Source organism: Hypanus sabinus, chromosome 7 (assembly GCF_030144855.1).
Source record: "Hypanus sabinus isolate sHypSab1 chromosome 7, sHypSab1.hap1, whole genome shotgun sequence".
Lineage (NCBI taxonomy): Eukaryota > Metazoa > Chordata > Chondrichthyes > Myliobatiformes > Dasyatidae > Hypanus > Hypanus sabinus.
The window spans coordinates 146,163,037-146,183,175 of record NC_082712.1 but is presented as its reverse complement, the minus strand read 5'-3'; the positions used below and the strand labels follow the sequence as shown (position 1 = coordinate 146,183,175).

The 20,139-nt window shown below is 38.8% G+C and overlaps 1 protein-coding gene across 3 annotated transcripts in view; it reads right to left on the bottom strand.

The window, feature by feature from the left end:
- Positions 1-20,139, bottom strand: part of ppp6r3 (protein phosphatase 6, regulatory subunit 3) — a 137,715-nt gene that overhangs the window by 67,975 nt on the left and 49,601 nt on the right. For all 3 annotated transcript variants that reach the window (XM_059975923.1, XM_059975924.1, XM_059975925.1), the window contains exons 6-11: positions 19,513-19,625; positions 18,564-18,677; positions 12,940-13,069; positions 12,074-12,226; positions 11,355-11,513; positions 8,696-8,760 (exon numbers count right to left, since the gene is read on the bottom strand). In XM_059975923.1, the coding sequence (XP_059831906.1) occupies positions 8,696-8,760; positions 11,355-11,513; positions 12,074-12,226; positions 12,940-13,069; positions 18,564-18,677; positions 19,513-19,625 (734 nt within the window). The remainder of the gene's footprint in view (positions 1-8,695; positions 8,761-11,354; positions 11,514-12,073; positions 12,227-12,939; positions 13,070-18,563; positions 18,678-19,512; positions 19,626-20,139) is intronic.

Sequence of the window (20,139 nt, the reverse complement as noted above, 5' to 3'; positions counted from 1 at the left end):
TTCCCCTTCCCACACCCACATACCTTCTCCCCCACATGGCTTCACCTAACACATCCTGGCTTGTACTCCTTCCCCTCACCCAACCTTCTTGTTCAGGCTTCTTCTGCCTTTCTTTATAGATGAAGTGTCTCAGTCTAAAATGTCAACACAATTCTTTTCCACAGATGCTGTCTGACCTGAGTTCCTCCAGAATTATGCATGTGTTAAACAAATAGTCTAGGTTTCTCTAAATCCCAACAAGGAACACACAGTAAAACTTAGACACTTTAAAAAGGATCAACCATATATAGTATAAGTAAAATATAAAATATAAAAGTAAAATATAACTATCAATATCTACAAAATCAGATCTATTTTGGTGATTTTAATAATTAAATCGATTAATAGTTATCCTCCTGTTTACATAATTTACTGTTGGCTTTTTCACTTCTAACACTCTACAACCCTGATTAATATTTACATCTGTATTTTTGATTGCTTGAGACCAGAGTAATTTGTAAAATAGCAATAGGTAGCAAATAATTCAAACCCAAATAATCAGAACCCAAAACTTCAACACAGGCTTTAAGTTTGGACAACGCAGTCCTGAAGATAATAAAATAGCATATACCCACAAATTGAAAACAAATTTTCAACTATACTGGAACACAAGTTTTATAAATGCCACAAAACATACAATAAAATAAACAGACGAAGTATGAAATGAAACTACTTACAGAAGTTACCTTAAGTATGTTATGTTAATCAACAGAAACAATTCAGGACCAATATAACACCAGTTTAGAAAGTGAGATTATATCAAGTTTTGCCAGGATGGAAAACAATTACCAAATTGCATCTTGCGCACAATAACACATTATTTCAAAGCAAGAGGCATATCAAGCAAGCCCTGCAGTTATTCGTAACTAGAAAATTATGGCTGCATTATCCGCTGGCAATTTCAGACTATTTTTAATATTTCACATATTTCTGCTTATGTGGAATTGTTATAATGAGTTTGTCCCAATCAATCAAACCTGTTAGTGTATGCTAGAACTTTTAATTAAGTTTATACAGCTGTCATTCAAGTAGTAACTATTTTCAAAAGTTACGTCACTTCTTCACAAATAGCAGTAAGATATTTGCATGGTTCCCTACTTTGATAAAATCATAAGAACATGCAAAATATTTTCTTGTAGTTTTGTTTTCCAAGGATTGAAGAAAAAGGATGAAAACCAAATCAGGCCATGTTGAATGAGACCTCAAAGTTACAGGTTGAACACTGAAAGTTACAGCTAGTACTTGAACATGAAGCTTGGGTATTCTTGCTTTTCCTCTTTTGTTTGATCTACAGTAATGGATTCCACAGACACAGAATTAGATTCATAGAACTTAATAAGAATATAAAATTCAGGAACACAATTAGGCCAAAGTTGACTCCAACATTCAATCATGCCCGACTTACTTTCCCTTTCAACCACCCACCCTCAAAGCCAGCTATTCAAAGATCAATCCACTTGTCCCGTAAACCTGCAAATTATTCTCTCCAAATGCTTATCTAATTCCATTTTAAAAGCCTTGATTAATTCTGCTTCCATCAAGTCTAAAGGCAACAACATTCCCAAACATAAACAGAAGGGGAAAAAAATCCGACTTAGCCTTTCAGCAAAATAGTTAAATTTGTGCCCTATGATGTTTGGACCATCTGAACAAAATCAGTCATGATCACGTATTGCTCAACCTTCTTTCGACCAAAAAGAAAAGTTCTGCTTCTCTAGTTTAACTGTACAACTAAAATTTGTGCAATCAATCTGCAACACCCTTAAGTTATTCTCATCCTTCTTAAAGGTTATGAATATCTTAAACATGGATAGGCAAAGGAGAATCAATGGATATTGTGTACTTCACTTTTCAGAAGGCCTTTGACAAAGTGCCTGCCACACATGAGGCTGCTTAACAAGACAAAAGCTCATGATATTCCAGGAAAGATAAAACAGTGGCTGATTGGCAGGAGGTAGAGAGTAGGAATAAAGGGCTGCCAGTGACTAATGATGTTCCACAGATCTCTGTGTTGAGATTGCTTCTTTTTACATAATATGATTTGGTTGATGAAATTGATGGCTTTGTGGTCAAGTTTGCAGACCATACAATGATAGGCGGAGGAGCAGGTAGTTTTGAGGAAGTAGAGAGGCTACAGAAGGACTTAGATTAGAAGACTGGTCAAAGAAGTGGCAGATGGAATACAGTGTTGAGAAGTGCATGATCATGCAATTTGGTGGAAGTAAAAGCGTAGACTATTTTCTAAATGGAGAGAAAATTCAAAAATCTAAGGTGCAAAAGCACAAGGTAAATTTACAGGTTGAGTCAGTAGAGAGCAAGGCAAATGAATGTTGGCATTCATTTTGAGAGGACTAGACTGGAAAAACAAGGTTGTAATGTTGCAGTTTTATAAAGCACTGGCGAGGCCTCATTTGGGAGTACTGTGAGCAGTTTTGAGCCCCTCATCTTAAAAAGGGTGTGCTGAGATTAGAGAGAGTTCAAAGGAAGTTTGTGAAAGTGATTCTAGGATTATAAAGGTTTGTTATATAAGGAGCATTTGACGGCCCTGGACCTCTATACACTGGAATTCAGAAGACTGAAGAATGACTGTGAAGAGCATTCTAACTAGCTGCATCACAGTCTGGTATGGGTGTGGGAGCTACTGTATAGGACAGAAATAAGCCACAGAGAGTTGTAAACTTAGTCAGCTACATTGTGAGCATTAGCCTCTGAAGTATTCAGGTCATCTTCAAGGAGTGATGCCTCAAAAAGGTGGTGTCCATCATTAAGGACCCACATTACCCAAGTCATGCCTTGTTCTCATTGCTGCCATCAGGTAGGAGGTACAGAAGCCTGAAGGCACACACTTTACGATTAAGGAACAACTTCTTCCTCTCTGTCATCTGATTTCTGAATGGGCATTGAACCCATGAACGCTACCTCAACTTTTTAAAATTTCTATTTTTGCACTACAGGCCGACCCCGAGTTACGAACGTCCAACTTATGAACTCGTAATCATGAATGGCCTGCCGTGAAGCCTATTATATTAAAAAATTGTCAGCTCAAGGAAGGAGAATGCTATCCGCCATTTTAAGTTGGATCACGTTGCCGTTAACACTGTGTTAAGTGTGTCCCATTTAATCTGTCTCAGTGTGGGTGGATTCTAGGACCTGTCGCCCGCAGCTGCTGCTGAATCTGCAGTGTTTCTGTTCCACTGATGGACGTAGTAAACGAGTTAAAATTATGAATTGATAATTCCCATCTCATGTTTATTTCACTCTGTGATGAAGAATTCGTTGCAAGTAGGGGTTAGTTCAATCGTTTCAAAGTGAGGGCAAATTTACATCATAATAAAGTACAAGGTGAAGCGGCATGTGCAGATGTAAGTTCTGCAAGTGATTTTCCTGAAATGTTGAAACAAATTACTGAGGAGAGAGGTTATTTGCCAGATCAAATATTTAATACAGCCAAGTCTGGCTTATGCCTGAAAGGACCTACATTTCGAAAGAGTAAAAAACTGCACCAGAGCATAAGGCATCGAAGGATAGGCGAACCTGTTCTCACTTACATACAAATCCGACTTAAAGACAGACTTAGGAAGGGATCTCGTTCATAACCCGGGGACTGTCTGTACTTATTTAACTATTTAACATATATACACACTTACTGCAATTCAGTTTTTAATTAAGTATTGCATTGTATTACTGCCGCAAAGACAACAAATTTCACCAACGCATGCTGGTGATAGTAAACCTGCTTTTGATCTCATTGAAACCAATTGAATGTTGAAAGACCTCAATAGAGTGGATGTGGAGAGGATTCTATTATTCTATCCTTTATTTGGGATAATGAAAGACCAAGAATTGGTAAATGTCATTTGCAAAAGTTGAAAAAGGATGGAGGTCATGCTTTGCCTAATCTAAGAATGTATTATTGGGCTGTTAATTTGCGGTATATGTCCTTTTGGTTATATTGGGGTGATAGGAATAATCAGCCAATTTGGGTAGACCTGGAACTGAGAGCTGTAAAACAGCTTTATTTAACTTCATTATTAGGAGTTGCTCTACCTATACAATTAGCTAAAGTTGCTAATTTAAACCTATATCCTGTGGTTAAGCACTCTTTACAAATTTGGTTCCAGTTCCGCAATTTTCTAATCATAAAAAATTTAAACTTTGTAGTATAATTTATCGTAATTACTTTTTTAAACCTTCTTGGAGTGATCCAATTTTTTTACTTTGGAAAAATAAAGATATCAATTCTTTTTTGGATTTATTTAAAGAGGGCAGATTGATGTCTTTTGAACAATTAGTTGATAAGTATTCTCTCTCATATTCACACTTTCTACAATATCTTCCAGTTAGACATTTTTTACAAAAATATTTAAGTAATTCTTCTTACATATTGAAGGCTGACTTGTTATGAATATGAACCCCTCAATGAGAGGTTCTATTGGAAGAATTTATAATTTATTATTACAATGGGATAAATGTCTTTACTTAAGGTTAAACAGGATTGGGAGAAGGAACTCAACTTGACTTTTATATGGGAGGATTGGACGCGGATTCTGAAGCTGGTTAACTCTTCTTCGATCTGTGCTAGTCATTCACTGATTTAATTCAAAATTGTACATCGTTACCATTTGATGAAGGAGAGACTTTCTAAAATATTTCCCAATGTTGACAAGTATTGTGATAGATGTAAAACTGAGATAGCTACACTGACACATATGTTCTGGTCATGTTCTATATTAAAACAGTTTTAGAAGTCAGTCTTTTCAAGAATTTCTAAAGCACTCAGAATCAACTTACAACCTAATAAATTGACTGCTTTTTGGAATGATTCCTCAAAATATCCATAGCATTTCTGTGTCTGACCAACATGTTATTGTATTTGTTACATTGATAGCTAACATTTTCTTGTTGAAATGGAAGGGTATATCAGCTCCTACTTTGTCACAATAGTTCTCTCAAGTGATGCTGTGTCTTAGCTTGGAGAAAATTAGAAGTCGAACCTTTGAACCTTTACTTGATTTTGAGAGCTCATTCGCTCGTTATTATCATTTCAGTTAACTGATAGATTTCTTCCATGACCTAAATGTAAATTTTTTTTTTGATATATCTTTCTTTCTTGTTGGCGGTTCGATGTTTATTTTTAGAAGCTTTCTGTATGACACATGGCTCCAGGGTTGTACCTCCAATGGGTTTCTTTTTTTTCCCCTCACTTTTCTTGCTTAGTAGGGTTTTTTTTTGTTCACAAAAACTTCCAATTTTTAAGATAATTTTTTCTTTTTTGAGGCATTGTAAGTGTTGTTACTTCGATGGACTTGTGCTATTTTTGAATAATAATAAAAAGATTTGTAAAGAAAAAGGACGGGTTGCACTTGAATCCCAGGGGGACCAATATTCTGGCGGGGAAGTTTGCTAAGACTATTGAGGAGAGTTTAAACTAGAATTGCTGGGGGGGGTGGGAACCAAACTGAAGAGATGGGAGGAAGAAGTGGTTGGCTCACAAATAAAGTAAGCTTGGAGACAGTGCGAGAGGGAGGATTGGCAGGTGATAGAGAAGAGACATGCTCAGCCCAATGGTTTGAGATGTGTCTATTTTAATGCAAGGAGTATTATGAACAAAGCGGATGAGTTTAGAGCGTGGATCAGTACTTGGAGTTATGATGCTGTGGCCATTACAGAGACTTGGATGGGTCAGGGGCAGGAATGGTTACTTCGATTGCCAGGGTTTAGATGTTTCAGAAAAGACAGGGAGGGAGGCAAAAGAGGTAGGGGCATTGCACTGTTGATCAGACATAGTGCTTACAGAGTGTCAATAAGTGGAAGTTAGGAAGAGGAAGGGGTCAATAACTTTACTAGGTGTTTTTTTTTAAATATATAGACCTCTCAGTAGTAACAGGGATATTGAGGAGCAGATAGCGAGATAGATTCTGGAAAGGTGTAATAATAACAGCACTATTGTGGTGAGAGATTTTAATTTCCCAAATATTGACTGGCATCTCCCTAGAGCAAGGGGTTTAGATGGGGTGAAGTTTGTTAGGTGTGTCCAAGAAGGTTTCTTGACACAATATGTAGATAAGCCTACAAGAGGAGAGGCTGTACTTGATCTGGTATTGGGAAATGAACCTGGTCAGGTATCATATCTCTCAGTGAAAGAACATTTTGGAGACAGAGATCACAATTTATTTCCTTTACCATAGCATTGGAGAGGGATAGGAACAGATAAGTTAGGAAAGCATTTAATTGGAGTAAGGGGAAATATGAGGATAGCAGGCAGGAACTTGGAAGTAAATATTGGGAACAGGTGTTCTCAGGGAAATGTATGTAAGAAATGTGGCAAATGTTCAGGGGATATTTGCGTGGAGTTCTGCATAGGTACGTTCCAATGAGACAGGGAAAGGATGGTAGGGTACAGGAACTGTGGCGTACAAAGGCTGTTGAAAATCTAGTCAAGAAGAAAAGAAGAATTTACAAAAGGTTCAAAAAAAAAACTAGGTAATGATAGAGATCGAGAAGATTATAAGGTTAGCAGGAAGGAACTTAAGAATGAAATTAGGGGAGGCAGAAGGGGCCATGAGACATCCTTGGCGGACAGAATTAAGGAAAAGGCATTCTACAAGTATGTGAAGATCAAAACGATAATACGTGAGAGAACAGGACCAATCAAGTGTGACAGTGAAAAAGTGTGTATGGAACCGGAGGAGATGGAAGAGGTACTTAACTAGTACTTTGCTTCAGCATTCACTAAGGAAAATGATCTTGGCGATTGTAGGGATGACTTACAGCAGACTGAAAAGCTTGAGCATATAGATATTAAGAAAGACAATGTGCTGGAACTTTTGGAAAGAATCAAGTTGGATAAGTCACTGGGACCAGATGAGATGTGGTCCAGACGAGATGTACCCCAGGCTACTGTGGGAGGCAAGGAAGGAAACTGTTGAGCCTCTGGTGATGATCTTTACATCATCAATTAGGATAGGAGAAGTTCCGGAGAATTGGAGGGTTGCAGATGTTCCTTTATTCAAGAAGAGGAGTAGAGATAGCCCAGGAAATTATAAACCAGTGAGTCTTACTTCAGTGGTTGGTAAGCTGATGGAAAAGATCCTGAGAAGCAGGATTTATGAACATTTGGAGGGGTATAATATGATTAGAAATAGTCAACATGGCTTTGTCAAAGGCACATCATGCCTTACAAGCCTGATTGAATTTTTTGAGGATGTGACTAAACACATAGATGAAGGTAGAGTAGTAGATGTAGAGCATATGGATTTCAGCAAAGCATTTGATAAGGCACCCCATGCAAGGCTTATTGAGAAAGCAAGGCATGGGATCCAAAGGGACCATGCTTTGTGAATCCAGAATTGGCTTGCCCACAGAAGGCAAAGAGTGGTTGCAGATGGGTCATATTCTGCATGGAGGTCGGTGACCAGTGGTGTGCCTCAGGGATCTGTTCTGGGACCCCTATCCTTTATGATTTTTATAAATGACCTGGATGAGGAAGTAGAGGGATGGGTTAGTAAGTCTGCTGATGACACAAAGGTTGAAGTTGTTGTGGATAATGTGGAGGGCTGTCAGATATTACAGTGAGACATTGATAAGATGCAAAACTGGGCTAAGAAGTGGCAGATGGAGTTCAACCCAGAGAAGTGCGAAGTGGTTCATTTTGGTAGGTCAAATATGATGGCAGAATATAGTATTAATGGTAAGACTCTTGGCAGTGTGGAGGATCAGAGGGATCTTGGGGGGGATCTGAGTCCATAAGGCACTCAAAGCTGCTGTGCAGGTTGACTTTGTGGTTAAGGAGGCATACGGTGCATTGGCCTTCATCAATCGTGGGATTGAGTTTAGGAGCCGAGAGGTAATGTTGCAGCTGCATAGGACCCTGGTCAGACCCCACTTGGAGTACTGTGCTCAGTTCTGGTCATCCTTTTACCGGAAGGATGAGGAAACCATAGAAAGGGTGCAGAGGAGATTTACAAGGATGTCGCCTCAATTAGGGGACATGCCTTATGAGAATAGGTTGAGTAAACTCATCCTTTTCTCCTTGGAGTGACAAAGCTTGTGAAGTGACGTGATAGAGATGTATAAGATGATGAGAGGCACTGATTGTGTGGATAGTCAGATGCTTCTTCTCCGGGCTGAAATGGCTAGCACAACAGGGCACAGTTTCAAGGTGCTTGGAAGTAGGTCCAGAGGAAATGTCAGGGGCAAGTTTTTTTTAAAGCAAAGTGGTGAGTGCATGGAATGGGGTTGCTGGCGACAGTGGTGGAGGTGGATACGACAGGGTTTTTTAAGAGACTCCCAGATAGGTACATGTAGAGGTAACCTGTATAGGTTATTTACCCTAGGTAATTTCTAAATTAAGGACATGTTCGGCACAGCTTTGTGGGCCAAATGGCCTGTATCGTGCTGTATGCTTTCTATATTCTATGTTTTGCTATAGGGAAAAAAAAAGTAATTTTCTTCTTCAGGCCAGTTTGCTTCAAACATGAGCACCAAAAAGGATCAAATCAGAACTCCTAATAAAAATATTTTGCCCAAATTCATCCTTATGAAATGACTGTTCAATTTTTAAAAATAGGTTTATAATCATTACTTTTGATTTGAACATGCTAGGTACTTTAGATTTGAGTTTACAAACTAAAAATAAAACTGATATATTACTTACTGTTCTTTTTCATTATTTTCCCATGCATCAAGTATTCTTGGGATTAATTGGCACTTCTGAAACAGCTAGATAATGAAAAACTGAGTTAATACATATTCTGGAAAGAAAGCAAAAAATAATTTTTTCTCATGAAATGCTATTTCCAATTCAGTTGCTTTAAGGCACCAGAAAATTTGAATAGGTGAAAGGATTGTTGAAAACAGCTTATAAGCATGAAAGCAAGACAAAAATAAACAAAAATAAGTTACCAACTGCATAAGTCTCTGCCATACAAACACCAGGCTTTAACTAATAATTTGTATGTAAAGGAACACAAATGAATAAAGGACTATGCACTTTCTCACCTACCAAAGAAATGAAATAGACTCAAAAGGTAGTCATAATTCACACAATTTGACAAGATTGTAATAAAGAACATCTAAACTTCTAAATAATACTGCCCTTAGCATGCTTTAACTAGTGACCAATCCCAACATCGGAAACTTGAGAGGAGGGGATTTCATTCAGGTCCACTGCCCAAGTAGAAAAAGGGACCAGCGGGTCACAGCAGCGTAACAGAGCTTTGACCATCAAAAAATCCAGACATCAGAAGTTTGAGAGGAGGGAATTTCACTTAGGTCCAATGCCCAAGTAGAAAAACGCAGCACGTTTGAGATTGATTGGCAAGAGCAAATTAAAAGGCGGTAGTGGAAAGTGGGCATTGGAGTGGGCAGAGTCAGAGTAGTGATCCTGAGGTTTTAGCAAAGAGAGGCTTCCATCAGAGAAAGCAAAGAAAAGCTCAATGTTAAGTTTTTTTTTTCACCTTCCTTTCTTTACCTCTGCTCACCTAGGATAGTAAAGATGCCAGGCAGAATAGTGGAATGCTCCTCTTGCTGGATGTGGGAAGGCAGGGAGACAACTGCAACTGAGAAGTGCATCCAGCTGCAGCTTCTAACAATTCACACTAAAGAGTTGGAGCTGCAACTGGATGTACACTGGTTCATTCAGGAGGCTGAAAGGGTGATGGATAGGACATATAGAGAAGTAGTTACACCCAGGGTGCAGGATACAGGAAACTGGGTGACACTCAGGAAGGGAAAAGGGATTAAAGAGCCAGTGCTGAGTATCCTGTGGCCATTCCCCTCAACAACAGGTATATCACTTTGGATGGCTCTTTGACTTAGAAAAGGGGTGTGGGGTGAAGAGGTACACTGTGGTGATAGGGGATTCATCAGTTAGGGAAATGGACAGGAGGTTCTGTTGGCAAGAATGAGGATTTCCAGATGGTATATTGCCACCAAGGTGCCAGGCTCCTGGACATCTTAAATTGAGTACTCAGCATTCTTAAGTGGAAGGATTTACAGCCAGAAGTCAAAATCCATGTAGGAATTAAGTAGGACAAGTGATGAGGTCCTGCTTAGGCAGTCCAGGGAGTTAAAGAGCAGGACCTGTAGGCTTGTAATCTCAGGATTGCTACCCATGTCACATGCTAGTGAGGCCAGGACTAGGAAGATTATATAGTTTAATATATGGCTAAGGAGTTGGTGTTGGAGAGATGGCATAAGTCTTTTGAATCATTGGACGCTCTTCCAGGAAAGGTGGGACCGGTACAGAATGGGCGATTTGCACCTAGCCAGAGGAGGACTAATATCCTAGCGGGAAGGCTTGTTAATGCTGCACGATGGGGTCTAAACTAGAGCTGCAGGGGGATGGAAGCCAGAGTGCCCCAACAGTTAGTAAAGGTTGTGGAAGCAGATGTTGGGATGATCTCAGACAAAGTTAGGAATCAAAAGGTTAAGCATAGTACAACTAGGGTCCTGAGCTGAGTATATTTCAATGCAAGAAGTATCACAAGGTCTGGAATTATGATGTTGCAGCCATTAGTGAGACTTGGTTGCAGTTGGGACAAGACTGTCAGCTCAATATTCCTGGGCTGCGTTGTTTTAGACACGACAGAGCAGGAAGGATTAAAGGACGAGGGGTGGCATTACTAGTCAGGGAAAATGTCATGGCAGTGCTACATCAGGACAGACTGGAGAACTCAACGAGTGAAGCATTATGGGTAGAACTGAGGAATAAGAAAGGTATGAACACATTAATGGAGCTATATTACAGAACACCCAATGGTCCTAGGAATATAGAGAAACAAATTTGTAAAGGGACTGCAGACTGTTGCAAGAAACACAAGGTTATAGTAGGTGATTTTAACTTTCAACATATCAACTGGGAATCCAATACTGTAAAAGAACTAGATAGGATAGTTTGTCAAATATGTTCAGGGAAGTTTCCTTCATCAGCACACAGAAGTCCCAGCGAGAGAGCATGTGAAACTGGATCTGCTATTAGGGAATAAGAGAGGACAGGTGACAGAAGTTTGTGTAGGGGAACACTTTGCATCCAGTGACCATGTTGCCATTAGTTTCAAAGTAAATGTGCAGAAAGATAGGTCTGGTCCGCGAGTTGAGATTATAGCTAACAGGTCTCATGGGTTTAAACAGCTAAAATGCATAACAGCACACTCACAATGCAGTAAGTGCAATGCCCAAAAACATCTGTAACGCATTTGTTGTTCAAATCATGATTAATGGGGGAGAAAACTGCTAGGATGATGGCACAATAAATTTCACAAATTTTCAAATTTTAAAAATGCATTATCTCAAAATATACAGAAGTTTCTTACATGTTTAATCAATATATTTTCTCCAGCAGTGTCATGATTTTCTTCAATGTTGTTTTCTATGCTGGTATCACGAGGTGGAGGGCTTCCTAAGATTGTTGCAATGCAAATTTCTACTTGCACATGAAGAAAATTATTCCAAATGTATCTGAAGTACATATCCTTTTTAAGATAAAAGAAGTATTTATATTTCTGATTTCAGGAAATAAAACTAAATCTTAAATTATACTAACAAGTTAATCGTACATTGATTGATGATGATTCTTTCCCAAACAAATCCACTATTAAATCAGTGCATTATCAATCATGATACACTACATTAAAAAATTCTTATGTCTTCCATCATCGTCCCACAGACCAAGGATCATCTTTATCTACAACCATCAGTTTCTACTCCTCTGTATTAAATAAAAATCTCAAATTTTGAATACGTTAATTTTTGCATAAACTTACTCAAATCTAAAAGACTACAATCGTAGGTTCTTTATTCTATTCATCTTAAATCTCATTCCTGATACTATTTTCGTATATCTGCCCCAGAGTCTTTGAAATCAAATAAGCTTGGTTTCCATTGCATCTTTTCAAATGTGGTTTTCTATCTCCTCTCCAGTACAAAGTCAGCTCCCACAACAAAGAAAACTGATTGACAATATCAGGTGTTTCAAGTAATTGAAGAATACATGTATGTTTATATAAAGCCCCAGAACTAGTTAAATCCTCACCAGTAAAACATCCATAGTGTTAAGTTCTACAAGCTCTGCATTAATACTGTATGTGTTTGTTTGAAGAAGGCTGGCAACAAGTCTGACCACATTTAGACGGGTATTCCCCACAGGCGTGTTTAATATTCCCCATGTTGTTTTCATTGGACTTTTCTGTAAATAATGGAAACACAAATTGCCAACTCAGATTGGTCTTCTGCAAATTCTATAAACAAAATACAATAAAAAAGTTCTGAAACATGCATTTGAGATTTTCCACCTCTCAATAACCTATCTCTAGAATAGCTAGTTCACTGCTTGTAACATCAGCTACATAATTTTACGCAATTCAAGATAAAATGGAGATATTCCGGTGCAAAATAATAACAACCTATTAAGCAAATGCCAAATCATATTGCAGAGCAAGCTACCAAGTGCAACAATGCCAGCTTTGAAAATGCTGAGTGAGGGACAAATATTGGCTAGGACTCTTGAGCTGATCTCATCCGCTTTCCTTGAAAATAGTACTAGACTTTTTAAACCTACCCAATAGAGCAGATGGAGTCATGCTTTAACACAAGCGACTCTATAGATGCTGCAAGTCCAGAGCAACACATGAAATGTTGGAGGAACTTAGCAAGTAAGGCATCATGGTTTAACAACTTTGTCTAATTTCAAGATTGCAGTAATAGTGACACCCTTGCCAAATTGATAAGACTGGCACTTGTAAACTAGATCAACAGGAAATCATGTGTGATCACACATAATATGAAAGAAAAATTGTGTAAAAGCTTGGCTATACTAGTGCAGTAACCAAGTTTACAGGTCAATGTGCCGGAACTGAAAATATCAACATTTATCTAATAACCATTAAAGTCATTTCTTACCTTTGGAGGTTCCAGTAGTATTTGATGGAAGTCTTTAAGCCTTTTCCTAATGGCTTGCAATGTGTTATTACTCACAGAAAAGGCTGCATGATTCATACCAGTTGGACAAATCTCTAGCTGGCCTTCAAAACTTGAAAAACAGGTGAAAATATGTAAACACAAGAGATTCTGCAGATGCTGGAAATCCAGAGCAATAAACACAAAATATGCTGGAAGAACTCAGCAGGTCAGGCATCATCTACAGAAATGAATAAACAGTCCACATTTTGAGTCGAGACTTTTCTTCAGGGTGAAATTACGTTACATTATTGTTTTGCGTGTACTGTACAAGAAAGCATACCTGATCCTTCACATTAAATCACCCTCAATCATCTTTCAATTACCAAAAATAATCAATTTAGCTAAAGCAAACACGAGGAAATCTGCAGATACTAGAAATTCAAGCAACACACACAAAATGCTGGTGGAACACAGCAGGCAGGCAGCATCTATAGGGAGAAGCACTGACGACGTTGAAGGGTCTCGGCCTAAAACGTCAACAGCGCAATTTAGCTAAACATCTCTCAATTCCCCCCTCAACCTAGATGACAATCAAACTCACGCTAACTACGGCAATTCAGAAGCCTACTACTGCACCACAAAAAATATACATTTCAGATGTTAAGCACCCTTCTAATGGACAGAAGATACATCACGGTATCTGAAAAGATAGTCTAACATCCAACCCAAATTGTCTTTTTACACATTGAAATAATCAAGAATAGGGAAAAAAAATGAAGCTAATCAAGTTGACAGAATCGTTTTCAAAAACTTAAAAATCAAGCTTAAATTCTTCCAAACAACATCAACCATTGAGCCCACCTTGATAGCCAAAATTCCCAATCTGAATGGTGCATGTTGGACAACAACAAACCTTTTATTTTAGTTGCCCACTGGTCTGTTCAGGATGACAAAGTCTCCATTTATGGTTTTTAAAAAATTACTGTATATTCAATAACTGAACAGGTAAAAGGAGCTTGGAGAGAAGCTGTTTTTTAAAAAAAATATTCACAGCAAAGGCTAGACTGTGCAGGCACGTGACGTAGTGTGCCTAAGGTTTAAAAAGAAAGACCGCCATATACAGCCGCCATCGTCAGAGTGGGACAGCTTTGGCTCAATCAGGCTTCAGTGAGAACAGGCAGAGGCGAGGTTTGAACGGGGCACGACTGCGCAAGAGTGTGAAAGTCGGCCCGTGAGGCAGCCAGAGAATTTAAAAAGCGAGCAGAGGCTGAGTACAAGCTTTCCTCCAGGTGAGGTAAGGCCGGGTAAGCTCCTTTAATTAATCTAATTAGATTAGGAGTAGGTAATGGAGGCAGCAGTTAGGGCAGTTGAGTGCTCCGTTTGCAGTATGTGGGAAGTCAGGGCGAGCACAGCTGTCCCTGATGACTACACCTGCAAAAGGTGCATCCAGCTGCAGCTCCTGACAAACTGCGTTAGGGAACTGGAGCTGGAGCTGGATGAACTTTGGATCATTTGGGAGGCAAAGGCAGAAAAGGCAAGAGTTTCAGGGAGATAGTCACCCCTAGGAGTCAGGAGACAGGTAGTTGGGTGACTGTCAGGAGAGGGAAGGGGAGTAGACAGGAAGAGCAGAGCACTGCTGTGGCTGTTCCCATCAACAATAAGTATACCATTTTGGATACTGTCGGTGGGGACGACCTACCAGGGACAAGTTGCAGTAGTTGCGTCTCTGGCACCGAGACTAGACCCTCAGCTCAGAAGAGAAGGAGGGAAAAGAGGAGAGCAGTAGTGATAGGGGATTTGATGGTTAGGGGGACAGAGAGGAGGTTCTGTGGAAGAGATCAAGAATCCCAGATGGTCTGTTGTCTCCCTGGTGCCAGGGTCCGTGAAATCTCAGATCGAGTTCTCAGTATTCTCAAGAGGGAGGGTGAGCAGCCGGTTGTCATAGTCCATGTAGGGACCAATGACGTGGGTAGGAAAAGCGAGAAAGTCCTGAAAGGTGAGTTTAGGGAGCTAGGTGCCAAGTTAAAGGACAGGACCTCCAGGATAGCAATCTCAGGATTGCTACCAGTGCCACGAACAGGTGGGTTTAGAAATAGTAAGAGAATGCAGATCAACACGTGACTGAAGACATGGTGCAGAGGGGAGTTGCTTTAGATTTATAGATAATTGGGCAGTTTTCCAGAGAAGGTGGGTGGGACCTGTTCTGGAGGGACGGTTTACATCTGAACTGGAGGGGGACAAATATTCTTGCAGGTAGGTTTGCTAGAGAGGCTTCACTGGATTTAAACTAGATACGGGGGGGGGGGGGGAAGAGTAGGAATCAGAGTGTAGGAACAGGTGTATGGGAGAAAGAAGTAAAAGACAGTAAAGTTTTTTGTACTGTTAGAGATAAACAGAGAGGAAGAGATGGAGAATTTCTTAAATGCATTTATTTTAATGCTAGGAGCACTGTAAGAAAGGTGGATGAGCTTAGAGCATGGATAGATACCTGGAAATATGATGTTGTAGCTATTAGTGAAACATGGTTGCAGGAGGGGTGTGATTGGCAACTAAATATTCCTGGATTTTGTTGCTTCAGGTGTGATAGAATCGGAGGGACAAGAAGGGGAGGTGTTACATTGCTTGTCAGAGAAAATATTACAGAGGTGCTCTGGCATGATAGATTAGAGGGCTCATCTAGGGAGTCTATTTGGGTGGAATTGAGAATGGGAAAGGTGTAGTAACACTTATAGGGGTGTATTATAGACCACCTAATAGGGAGCGAGAATCGGAGGAGCAAATTTGCAAGAAGATAGCAGATATTTGTAGTAAGCACAGTGTTGTGATTGTGTGAGATTTTACTTTTCCACATATAGACTGGGAAGACCATTCTGTAAAAGGGATGGATGGTTTGGAGTTTGTAAAATGTGTGCAGGATAGTTTTTTGCAGCAATACATAGATGTACCAACTAGAGAAGGGGCAGTGTTGGATCTTCTGTTAGAAAATGAAATAGGACAGGTGGCGGACATATGTGTTGGGGAGCACTTCAGGTCCAGTGATCACAATGCCATTAGTTTCAATATAATTATGGAGAAGGATAGGACAGGACCCAGAGTTGAGATTTGTGATTGGAGAAAGGCCAACTTTGAGGAGATGTGAAAGGATTTAGAAGGAGTGTTTTTTTGGGAAGGATGTAATAGAGAAATGGAGGTCATTTAAAGGTGAAATTTTGAGGGTACAGAATCTTTATGTTCCTGTTAGGTGGAAAGGAAAGGTTAAAAGTTTCAGAGAGCCATGGGTTTCAAGGGATATTGGAAACTTGGTTAAGAAAAAGAGAGATATCTACAATAAATATAGGCAGCATGGAGTAAATGAGGTATTCGAGGAATATAATGTAAGAAGAATCTTAAGAAATTAGAAAAGCTATGAGGTTGCTTTGGTAAGTGTGAAAATAAATCCAAAGGGTTTCTACAGTTATATTAACAGCAAAATGATAGTGAGGGATAAAATTGGTCCCTTAGAGAATCAGAGTGGACAGCTATATGTGGAGCCGAAAGAGAAGGGGGAGATTTTGAACAATTTCTTTTCTTCAGTATTCACAAAGGAGAAAGATATTGAATTGTGTAAGGTAAGGGAAACAAGTAGGGAAGTTATGGAAACCATGACGATTAAAGAGGAGGAAGTACTGGCGCTTTTAAGGAATATAAAAGTGGATAAATGTCTGGATCCTGACAAGATATTACCTAGGACCTTGAGGGAGGTTAGTGTAGAAATAGCAGGGGCTCCGACAGAAATATTTCAAATGTCATTAGAAATGGGGATGGTGCCGGAGGATTGGCGTATTGCTCATGTGGTTCCATTGTTTAAAAAGGGTTCTAAGAGTAAACCTAGCAACTATAGGCTTGTCAGTTTGATGTTAGTGGTGGGTAAATTAATTGAACGTATTCTTAGAGATGGTATGTATAATTATCTGGATAGACAGGGTCTGATGAGGAACAGTCAACATGGATGTGTGTGGGGAAGGTCATGTTTGAAAGATTTTATTGAATTTTTTGAAGAGGTTACGAGGAAAATTGACAAGGGTAAAGCAGTGAATGTTGTCTACATGGGCTTCAGTAAGGCCTTTGACAAGGTTCCGCATGGAAGGTTAGTTAGGAAGGTTCAATTGTTAGGTATTAATATTGAAGTAGTAAAATGGATTTAACAGTGGCTGGATGGGAGATGCCAGAGAGTAGTGGTGGATAACTGTTTTGTCAGGTTGGAGGCCAGTGACTAGTGCTGTGCCTCAGGGATCTGTACAGGGTCCAATGTTGTTTTTCATATACATTAATGATCTGGATGATGGGGTGGTAAATTGAATTAGTAAGTATGCAGATGATACTAAGGTAGGTGGCGTTGTGGATAATGAAGTAGGTTTTCAATGCTTGCAGAGAGATTTAGGCCAGTTAGAAGAGTGGGCTGAACGATGGCAGATGGAGTTTAATGCTGATAAGTGTGAGGTGCTACATTTTGGAAGGAATAATCCAAATAGGACATACACGGTAAGTGGTAGGGCATTGAAGAATGCAGTAGAACAGAGTGATCTGAGAATAATGGTGCATAGTTCCCTGAAGGTGGAATCTCATGTGGATAGGGTGGTGAAAAAAGCTTTTGGTATGCTGGCCTTTATAAATCAGAGCATTGAGTATAGGAGTTGGGATGGAATGTTAAAATTGTACAAGGCATTGGTAAGGCCGGATTTGGAGTACTGTGTCCAGTTCTGGTCACCGAATTATAGGAAAGATGTCAACAAAATAGAGAGAGTACAGAAAAGATTTACTAGAATGTTACCTGGGTTTCAGCACCTAAGTTACAGGGAAAGGTTGAGCAAATTAGGTCTTTATTCTTTGGAGCATAGAAGGTTGAGGGGGGACTTGATAGAGGTATTCAAAATTATGAGGGGGATAGATAGAGTTGATGTGAATAGGCTTTTTCCATTGAGAGTAGGGGAGATTCAAACAAGAGGACATGAGTTGAGAGTTAGGGGGCAAAAGTTTAAGGGTAACATGAGGGGGAATTTCTTTACTCAGAGTGGTAGCTGTGTGGAACGAGCTTCCAGTAGAACTGGTAGAGGTAGGCTCAGAATTGTCAGTTAAAGTAAAATTGGATAGGTATATGGATAGGAAAGCAATGAAGGGTTATGGGCTGAGTGCAGGTCAGTGGGACTAGGTGAGAGTAAGCGTTCGGCATGGACTAGAAGGGCCGAAATGGCCTGTTTCCGTGCTGTAATTGTTATATGGTTATATGAATACAGCTATCTTGATAGATTCTGTTGTTTATAAAAATACCTAATTTTATGTAGCGTCTATTCACAAATCAATTTCCTTAGTACTTAAAACTGCAACTACTAACCTAGTTGGTCACACTGCTGGTTGGGCTCCACTAATTTATTCACAAAAATCTAATATCCCAACACTCAAAACATCTGTATGATAGGGGCATGGATGTTTCTTCTGCATTATAGAATATAGTTTCCCAAATCCAAATCCATCATTTAATATTAATCCATAACATGTGCCTTTGTACAGCACAAACAGAATATAGTTGTAGCGATAAATATCAAATATTCTAATGTTAAGAGTTTTAAGTTACATGAATGACTTACGCAGGCCTTCGAGTTTCTAATAAAGTCAACAATATTTGAATACAATTCACAATTGCGGATTCAGTCTTCTCCTTATCAAGAACATTTGTGAGCAAGTGCTCTAAAGTGTCTTGCCTGAAAAAAAAAGAACTTTATTTTAAAGATTACAAGTTTAATTTTACTTATTACTATTAGTATTAAATACAGCAGTCAAATCCTAATAACACTGAAGTCAGCCAATAAATTCTTCACAGCCATAACATTGCCCAAGCTCACTCCAAGATCTATGATCATCCAAAAGCCCTGAATAAAAGAAATTACTTCTTTCAAATAATGGTGTTAAAATTCCAAAAAGGCTGCAACTGATATAATGTACAGTTATATATACAGTTATTTTCCATGATACCAATCTAATTCTTTGTAAATATTTTTCTGAAACAGAATTAAAACTGGACCAATTGTGACATGAAAGGAAAATTATCCCTCTTTTTGGCTATTCAAGGTACAAAATAATAAATTTAAAGGGGGAATTTTCACTCCTAAATCTGACTTATTTACAGGAAGAGTCCATTGAAATTATCTTTTCCTCCCTGCCCGCGTTCAAATTAGAACATTTCACAACTCCGCATTATGGAAATAAAAATCATCAGGGTTTCCTTAACTTTAACAAGAGCAATACTTTGCGGCTATCTAGGTGCAAACTTGTGCCACCCAGATTCAGATATATAGTTACCACTAGCTCCTAAAAACCAGACATATTGTTGAATAGTTCAAACTTAAGCCTATGCTACAAATAAAAGCAATGTATTAAAAAAAATGATGCAAACAATTCTATTGTTCCATAGTATAAAAACTTTTTCTTACGAACTGTACAAGTTGAAATTAAGTAATTTTCCCTGTATAGCATCTGTTATCACCAGAAAAAAAAATAGTAGTGCAATTTTAAAGTAACAATTATTAAACTGCATACTTCTCTATTGAGGATAAAAGAGGATCTGGTTCTGGTAGGTTCTGCATCTGAATCATCTGATCTCTGCTAAGGCGGATGATTTCACACAGCGATTGTGATGCATTAGTGTGCCTCTGGAATAAAAAGGTATTAGATATTTGAAGACTACTATTTTAGAATTTACACAATTTCAAATATATTCAAGTAAAGAGTCACATTAAAGTTTGAAACTTAAACAATTTTAAAAATATACCAGTGGAATAAATCCATTACGTTACTAGCTCTGGTGAAGATTATAGAGCTGAAATATCAAATCATTTGCCTGCCAGTAATGCTCATCAGCATGCAGAATATTTCCAGCATTGTGGTGTGTACTATTTTCTACAAGTTGGAAATGAATGAACATGCAAGTTCCAAAAGGCTTTCAGCATATCTAAAATTTTAGTTCAGTGAAGGGTCCAGTGACAATGTCTTTGCACTGCACTGTTGCCACAAAACATCAAATTTCATGTCATATTGGACAGGGATAACAAACAGGATTTTGACATTAATCTGGGCAAAATAAGATTACAAACATTATTGACTGGACATTCTTGTTAATTAGAGGGTTTCTATACTGAGAATATTATGCTTATAGATCTTATTCCA